Here is an 8,393-nt window from a genome sequence, read left to right on the forward strand (position 1 = left end):
GATTAACCTCTATGTTGTGGAAGGCATTACTCACTTAGAAACCTTGGCTGGCCTCTGGCCCACCCTGTACTCAGCCCATACTTCCTGTGCCTGCACAGGCCCTTTCTGCTGGGGTTGCTTCAAGGCCCAGCTTGGACAGCACCACCCAGGCACACCTTCCTGATCCCTGGCTCCTACCCTGTGTGTGTTCCCTCCTTCCAGGCATTGTTTCCCCACCCGTGGCACAATTAACAGACAGACTGCTCAGAGGGGGTCTGGTGGCCTCCTCAAGAACAGAAGACATGACTAATGATCTAGGAAAAGGGCCGAATTCTGAGAAGAATGAAATTAATCCCCCATACACACGCTTTTGCTTCAAACTCTTTATTCCAAGATGATGTTTTTGTGATGCTTTGTGGCACGTGATAGAAATCCAGACTTAGGGCTCTAAGAGGTGCACTTCCCTTCATCTACTTATGGTCAGGATTCCACTGTCACAACCGGTGAGAGCTTGGGTGCTGTGGGTACTACAGCCGACAGCCGAGCGAGGACCAAGGACGCCTAAGAGGCTACCAGTCCTGAGCTCAGTGGGGACAGAAACAGCACTTGGAAGTATGTTTCTGACATTAGTACACACAGTTCTAGCAAGTTCCTTTCCCGTGAACTGCAGCGCTTGCTTGACATGGAAGCTCTGGGCAAGTGTGCCAGACCCAGACATGCTTGTGTGCGCCCACGCTCAGCCTCTGCCCCAGGCATCAGCCTCTGCACACATCCTCTTGGCACACACGTGAGAACGACTTCATCTGTGGAAATCAAGGCTGAGTTCCCAGAGCTGCAGCAGGACAAGGCCCTCACAGTCCTAAAGGTAAGAAATTGGACCAGAGACAAATCATTAACAGAACTTTGGAAGTAAAGAGAAAGGGGTCTCTGAGCTGGAGAGAGGGACATGGCTTCCCCGGGTCACAGTCCCAAGGACATCTCTGGAAGCAGCACCAGTTCTGAAGGGGGAACAGAAGACTGCTGTCCTCAGTCGGGGTCTGAGTCGGGTTCCGAGGAGAGCTGCCCCTCCATGGTCTCACAAATGGCATCCTGCAGGGATGTCAGCTGACCCCGGGGACTCATCCCCATGGGCTGGATGACTCTGTGCCTGTGAGGGAAAAGCATGGTGAGGCTGGGGAAGGGGTCTGATTGGGGGGGAGGGGGTGCGTGGTGGGTGGTGGCAGAAGTCCTGTTCAGCCCTGACTACTTCCTTGTGCTCCACTTGGTTGTTCCTGTTTACTGGGGAATCCCAACTGCTACCCAGTGGCTTTGGGACCTTGTGCAGACTCTTAATTTATCTAGATCTCAATTTTCATCATCTACGGAACAAACATAACACCAATCTCAAGTCTAATCCTTTCCTGGGGCGTTTCCTTTGTTTCAAACCTTAGGAATGCAGCCTAAGCCCAGCTCTGACCTCACCTCCTGGGGCTCACAAGACTGGACACAGGCCGGGGGTTCTGTTCTCCCTTCTCCCAGCCGTGGGCCCCTCCTTGACACACCACGTACCTGGAGAGCTTGTCAAACATGTTCACCAGCTTCATGGCCTCATGCTCCTTCTGCTCTTCCGTCATGCCCTCCATGGGGTTGGGCGGCTTTTCCTCCACCCTCCCGGTCACTGGGTTTATGCTGCTTCCCAGGGGAGGGGGTGTAGGGAATGCATTAGTGACTCTCTAGGACAGGAGGCCGCTGCACAGGGTGGGTGGAGTCCCACACGTCCTGCCTGGGCCTGGACTGGCAAGAAACCCATTCTCCGGGGGGTGGCATGAAGCAGGGCAGCTGCAGGAGGCCTCCCTCCAGGAGCAGCAGTGAACCAGCTCCTGCCACCTGGATCTCCTGGTCCCCGAACTGCCTGGCCCCCTTCAGTCCATGTTCTCAACGAAACATCCTGACATCAGGATGTATCGCTTATGGGACCCGTGTCTGACTCCCCAAGTCCTACCCATCTGTCATCCTGTCCCACCCACCCCGAGGGTCCATATGGGTGTGGGAACAGGGACCAGGCTGAGTGAGGGGAGCCGAGGGTGTAGGGGCACACACCTGGCCTTGGCTTCCTTGTACTCATCTGTGTCCGTGTCCTCGTCCTCCGAATACTGGCCCTCAGGCCGGCCCCCCGCCATGAGGCCCCTGGCAGCCAGGAGGCCGGCAGCATTCCCGTAGCCCGTGTACTTGATGAATCGGGGCACTGAGGGGCAGGGCAGAGGTCAGTGTGCGAAGGTGGCTGGGAGGGACGGGCGTTGGGCTGGATCCCAGCACTCACCACTCTCAGAGCACAGGACAAACAGGAACTCAGCGGCCACTCTCTTCACATCAGTGTCCAGGTGTGTCATGAGGCGAACGAGCTTGTTCCGCAATAACTCCCCAACCTCGGGCCGGGTCCTCACGTCCCGCAGTGGGGGCAGCACCTGGGGAGGCAGCCGTCCCTCAGCCTGGGCCTGAAGTGGCTGGGGTCTGACCAGGGCCCTACCGCAGCCCCTCTGCCCCGTACCTGGGACTTTAGGAACTTCCTGGCAGGGCGGTGCATGCGGGCACACTCTGTCAGCACGCTCAGCACGGGGGCCACGCTCTCTTTCAGCCTGTGCGTCTGCAGAAGAGCCTCTGTCACCGGGGCTGTGCCTCCACCTGACCTGAGGTCGGGGGTGGGGTGGAGGGCGGCTACACACACACACCGGATGGTCTGGTCCTGTAGGAGGCTCTCAGGAAGAGGCCTTGCCACAGTTAGTCAGCTGAGGGGCCAAGAGTGGGCAGTGGGTGTCTGTGTGAGCTTCGAGAGGGCCGCAGAAGGAACTTAACTTAGGAGGGTTCGCATGTGCTCTGCGACGTGGGGCAAATAACTCGTCTACTCTGACTTCCTCACCTATATACCAAAGTTGTGGGAAAAATACAGAGTGTTCACAGCCATCAGCACACCAAGAGTACATGACCTGTCCTCAAAAAATAGTGGCCAAAACACAAGAAAAATCCCTACTCTGTGGGCTTCATGGACCCAGAGAGCAAAGAGCTCCTTTTCTTCCCTGGCCTCCCCCCACTTACCTCCCAGGACCCAACCCTAGCCGCAGTAGTGGTAGGGACAGACAATCACAGATACCATGTCCAACACAGGTGACCCAGCTCACAGCGTACGTAAGCAAAGTGGATTCCCAAGGGGTCCACCTAATCTCACTCCATTCCGATCTGCAGCCTGCGTGATGTCTGCCAGCTCCCAGAGGAGCAGTTAGAGGTCTGGCCCTCCAATGTCCTGTGTGCAGGCACAGGAATTAGATAGCCTCTGGCTCCAGATGCCTGTGGGTCCCCTCAGGGATGCCAGGAGACAAGTGATGCTCGTTCCCAAGGGCTGCCTGTTACAGCAACACTAAGACCCTAACGGCACAAGCACGGACTCAAGACAGACCCACAAAGAGCTCTGAAGAGTAAGTTCTTTGACTTTGAAAACTCATTATAGTAACCAGCAAAAGTAAAACCTTCAAGTGTGTGTGTGAGAGGGTCCACGTGTTTCTCAGGGAGGAGTCTGGTTTTCTGCAAGCTGGACCACAGAGCAGCTGGAGAAATCGCCCGAATCACACTTCCAGGCTGATGTCCACTTACCAGTGTGGACTGTAAAAAAGCCGTGACCACGGCTGCTTGGGAAAGTCAGAGCCACCGAGGAGCCCAAACGTCAGGTCCCTCTGCCCACCTGGTGCAGACGCTTCTCCAGGAAGCTGAGAAGGACATGAATCACATCCATGTTCGCTCCAAGGAACTCCAAGGAGCCTTTGCGTGGCTCCAGGGTAAAGAGGACGTCCAGACACTTGAGGGGCAAGTTCCCCAGGAGGTTCACTGTGTGGCTGAGGATAGATGGGGAGGAGGGCTTGATAAGTCGGATCCCCTAGCATAGGTACAACCCTTGGTGTCCCCAGCAGAGGCCACACATGACATGAACTAGTGTCTGGGGGCTTGACGACAGGAAGCAGAGGCCAGAGCTGAGGGTGGGACCGACCTTGGAGGTGTTTCCACTTAAAGGGGTGAGTTCCTAAGGAAGGGGGCACTGTCTGCAGATGCCCTCCCTGCCAGGCTCTGTCTGGGTTGAAGCACCACAGACAATCTCTGGAAAACCAGAACCTGCCTAGACACAGGTCACTGAGACAAAGATGAGTAAGCACATGACCCTGTCAACACCACATTATTCGTTACTACTACCCCAGTTCCAGAGAGACATTCCCATCCTCAGATCCATAGCTCTTGTCCTAGCCACGTACTGACGTACTGTAGAAACACATCGATGTCTGGTCCCACCTAGATAAGTTAGGACGCTCTGGGGTTGAGCCTAGCCCACAGCCAGGGCTGGGAACCACTCTCCAGACAACTGAGCACACTTCCCTTCCACCTATCAGGCCCCACCCTCACCCGTGGAACTCCTCTGTGCGGTCTCCAGCAGCAGCAACCATCACACAGTGCCGCAGGATGGTCCCCAGGTGCCGATAAAGGGAAGCATCTTCCTGACCAAAAAGAAAGGGGTCCCTGTGAGAGGAAGCCCCACTCCGGGATCATGTGCACGGACCACGCATCTCCTCCACTGCACACCTAGCCCCTTGGCCTCTGCTACATACCCTCGAGAGCATTTCCTTGACCAAGAACGTCACCAGGTCCTCCTGGGATGAAGTCACAGTGTCCTCTAGCCCCATGCTCACGGCCTCCCCACGCACCAAACAGTCCTCCTGCCAGGCTGCAAGAGCCAGATATGGCCTCCACCTCTCTTAGAAACATTCTTTGAGGCCGCCTGCCCAAAACGTGCATCTCCTCGCCTCCTCCCGATAGGCTGAGAGTTCTGCCTGTCCTCTCCCCATCTGATACCCAGAAACTTGCAGGTACCCTACAGGCAGACAGATCCAGGAAACATCCACACCGTTAAGCCCTACCCGTGGCCTAGGTCAGTCCTCACCTCGTCCACCTCTCTCTTGATGGAGTCGAAGGTGATGTTGAAAAGCACTTTGAGGATCTCCATGGCCCGCTCAGTCTCCTGGGGAGGAAGGAGCTCAGGCGGGCTCTCTTCGGGGGTCATTCCCAGCGTCAGCTCCAGCGCATTAGTCAGCAGGTGCACTCCCCGCAATTCCTGAAACAGCTGCTGGCGCACGTCGGTGCGAAGTGCCGTTAGCAAGAAGAGGAGGCGCAAATCAAAGAACTGGATGTCGTGTGGGAAGCTGCTCTTGTGATATAGCCCCACGCGCTCTGCGAGCCTCACCACCAGGCGGGCCTCTGCTGCCAGCACCTGTGCCACCGGGCTGCTGAGCACGAGGTTGCACAGGCACTTAAGGGACTCGAGTACAACGTCCATGTCCAGAGGCTCCGGGGCCGACTGCTCGAAGGCGATGCCAGCATAGCGGGCGAGTGCCTGCAGGCTCTGGCGGCCGGTGAAAGGGTCCAGGCAGCTGCGGTCCCTGGACAGGATGCGGATGCTCTGCAGCCAGGTGACGCGGCGGGAGGGCGGCAAGCCCTGCTCCAGGACCGAGACCAGCAGCTCCGCCAGTCTCTGTGGGCAGGGAGAAGAGCGGCTCCACCAGGCCCCTTTACCCGGGGCCACCCATGCCTGCCCCTTTACCCCTCGGTCAGCACCCACCTTCCTGTCCTCCTGTTGGGCATCATCAAACGTGAAGCTCTGGGAGTTCTGCAGAGAGACCCAGAGGCTCAGGGGGCTCCGTGGGTGGGGTCCCGAGTCCACAGGCCCCCTCTGAACAGATGGCGCTCCACCCCCGCCCCCAGTGTGTGCACGCAGACTCTCTCCCCCTAGCAACTCCTCACGGACTCGGCGCCCCTCCCGCTGCGCTCCACCGCCCGCAGGCCCCTTGCCGCACACACGATCTCAGGACCGGCCACAACGCGTGCCCCACCCTGCCCCACCTCTTCCGTGCATGTACCACGTTCACGGCTCTCGCTCACCTCCCGGTTGTACGTGCGCAGAGCCTCCATAATCACGTCCTCCTCTCCCGCCTCCACAGCATCCGCAACCACCCGGGGATCCATGACACCCCCGGGCTCCCGCGCCGGGCAGGCGGGAGGGGCTTCGCTTCCCGGCTCCGGGCGGAGTCCAGCCGCTCCGCCCTGCCTCGGCGCGCTGGGGAAGCCGGGACTGGGTGCGCCGCGCCGCGGGGCGGGGGCGGGGCCGGGGCTGCGCGCGGGGGAGGTCGGGACTGTGTGCGCGCGCCGGGGAGGCGGGGACTGGGTGTGCCGTGCCGCGCCGCGGGGCGGGGGCGGGGCCGGGGCTGGCGCCGGGGAAGCCGGGACTGTGTGCGCCGCGCCGCGGGGCGGGGCCAGGGCTGCGTGCGGCGGAGGCGGGGACAGTGTGCGCTGTGTCGCCGGGCGGGGCCAGGGCTGCGTGCGGCGGAGGCGGGGACTGTGTGCGCCGCGCCGCGGGGCGGGGCCAGGGCCTCAGGCTGCTTAAGGTGGCGAGACCTGGGTCGGCTGACCGGAACTTGAAGGTTTTGCCCGGGAGTCGGCGGGGATTTCCAAGATCCTACTAGGTGATTGTTCGACCTCGGGGTCGAGTCGCCTCCGAACCTAATAGGGACCTCTGCTTCTTGGGCTGGAATCCCCAGCAGGCGAGGACCTTAGCCCACCCCACCAAGTCCCCCACCCACGCCCCTCTTGATGCACAGAACAAGTGGAAGTCGAGGGGAAAGCCGAGGTGGAAAGGACTTTGCAGCCCCGGGACCACTTGGTGTGTTCAACAGGGGTTTGAGTGCCTACTGAATGCTAGGTCCCTGCTTTCGTAGAGCTTGTGTTCCAAAAGTGAAGACAAGGAAAAACGGACAAATAAGACGGCTTGAGGCAGTCATAGCGCTGTGATTAGAAAAGAAAAGGGGCCTGGTGGGCTGCAGAGGGATCTGAGGAAGTGCCATTTTTGCTGAGACTGGACGGTAAAAAGTGATCTGGGGGAAGGTCGTTCAAAGCAAAAGGCGCGGCCAGTGCAAAGATGGGAACGGCCGCGGTGGGAGAAAACAGACATCCTCGGAGCTTAAAGAAAGGGGAGAGTGGGGAAGGGTCAGGATGAAGTCAAAGCCTGATCGTGTGTAACCCACATACAGTGTGGCCTGGACTCAGTTTCCTCTTCTGAAAGGCAGAGGTGATGCACGTTCCCGTTTCAGGGTGTTGTCGGAGGACTAAACGACACGCAGCAAGTGCTCCAGTACGCTGGGTCGGTATCCACTGTGCATCAAGCCTTTGTTGAACGTCCCCTCCCATTCCCAGTGCCCAGCTGCGGCGGCGAGAAGCACTGGCTCCTACTGTCCCTGCTACCCCCACACTCCCGCCCCTCGTTCTGGCCACGTTTTCCTTCAGAATGCTTTACCGCTGCATCTTCTGCAGCGCTCGCCCGTTCCAGGCACTGGTCTCCACCTTGTCCCACAAGCAGTAACTGGGGCCCGTCGCGCCCCCTTCCAGCCTCTCTCGCGGGAGGAAGGGCCTGGGAGCGCTCCCCAGGTAGGACCTGACCCCGCCTTCGGCGCGATTGGCCGCTAGAAGTGTCTGTCCTGCCGTCATTGGCAGGGACAGCCCTAACGGCCCGCCCCCTCCCGCCGTCCGGAAGTGAAACCGACCTCGGCCGGAAGTCGGCGGGCCCGAGCGGAAGAGGCGGGGACGGAGGGTCTTCCCTGCGACTGTGCCACGTCCGCCGAGGTTGCGGCCGCGCGGCTGACGGAGGCCGGGGCCGGGGCTGGGCCGGGCGCGATGGCTGACTGGGCTCGGGGTGAGCGCGAGGGAGCGAGCCGGATGGCGGCGTGGCCGGCCGTCGCCGATGGGGCTGCCCGCAGGAGACGCTGCCGGCGGGCGGAGCCGGGCTGCCCGCGCCAGGGCGGGGTCGCGGGGGCCCTCCGAGGTCGTTCTGCCTGGGGCCTCCGGCGGGTCCACAGGTCCCGGAAGCTAGCGCTGCGGGAGGGGGCTTTACGTCCTCTGAGAGCCCCTGTTCTCACCCGGGAAGTGGGATGCTGATGCCGGTGTCGCTGGGCTCTTCTGACTTAAGGAATGAACGAACGTGAAGTGGTTGGTAGGATGTTCACATCCCTTCCTTTGGGGTGTGTACCCATCAGTGATTCGTAGGGCTGTGCCCCGGTTGGATCCGTCCCGTTGAGGCGTCCGGCCCGCGGGGGGAGGTGGTTCTGACCCACCTGATGTCACAGAAATTCGGAATCACCTGGTCTACTGCTAGTCACGTGTCAGGTCTCAGCATGGATCGTGCTCTGGGGGCCGTGTAAGGTGTGGGGTGCAGAGGTGAGCAGACCTAGATCGACCTCAGCCCCTATTTTTGGGTGTTGCGGAACTCTGCTCAGTTGTTTTGTCCTTGGTTACTTGTCAGCTGTTCAGGACCCAGTTCACAGGTCGTCCCTGCAGGGGCCTTTTTGCCCCGC

General features: G+C 60.0%; 2 protein-coding genes across 2 annotated transcripts in view; one reads left to right on the forward strand and one right to left on the reverse strand.

The window, feature by feature from the left end:
• Nucleotides 1–271: 271 nt before the first annotated feature.
• On the reverse strand, nucleotides 272–6,141 carry RIC8A (RIC8 guanine nucleotide exchange factor A). The gene is made up of 10 exons (XM_032414989.1): nucleotides 5,932–6,141; nucleotides 5,612–5,659; nucleotides 4,937–5,524; nucleotides 4,402–4,493; nucleotides 3,692–3,842; nucleotides 2,507–2,602; nucleotides 2,279–2,423; nucleotides 2,059–2,203; nucleotides 1,528–1,647; nucleotides 272–1,126 (listed from the first exon to the last, which is right to left on the reverse strand). The coding sequence occupies exons 1-10, from the start codon at nucleotides 6,013–6,015 to the stop codon at nucleotides 1,006–1,008; spliced, it is 1,590 nt and encodes a 529-aa protein (XP_032270880.1). The 5' UTR covers nucleotides 6,016–6,141; the 3' UTR covers nucleotides 272–1,005.
• Nucleotides 6,142–7,584: 1,443 nt separating this feature from the next.
• Nucleotides 7,585–8,393, forward strand: part of BET1L (Bet1 golgi vesicular membrane trafficking protein like) — a 2,139-nt gene continuing 1,330 nt past the window's right edge. The window contains exon 1 of the mRNA XM_032415045.1: nucleotides 7,585–7,735. Within this exon, the coding sequence (XP_032270936.1) occupies nucleotides 7,717–7,735 (19 nt within the window). The 5' untranslated portion in view covers nucleotides 7,585–7,716. The remainder of the gene's footprint in view (nucleotides 7,736–8,393) is intronic.

This window comes from Phoca vitulina, unplaced genomic scaffold (genome assembly GCF_004348235.1).
Source record: "Phoca vitulina isolate PV1807 unplaced genomic scaffold, GSC_HSeal_1.0 scaffold16, whole genome shotgun sequence".
Lineage (NCBI taxonomy): Eukaryota > Metazoa > Chordata > Mammalia > Carnivora > Phocidae > Phoca > Phoca vitulina.

Coding starts and splice junctions, on each gene's coding strand:
- RIC8A (XM_032414989.1), bottom strand. CDS start 6,015: ATGGATCCCCGGGTGGTTGCGGATGCTGTGGAGGCGGGAGAGGAGGAC. Junction 4,494..4,936: donor TCAAGAGAGAGGTGGACGAG/GTGAGGACTGAC, acceptor CTTTTTGGTCAG/GAAGATGCTTCCCTTTATCG. Junction 3,843..4,401: donor CGCACAGAGGAGTTCCACGG/GTGAGGGTGGGG, acceptor ATCTATCCTCAG/CCACACAGTGAACCTCCTGG.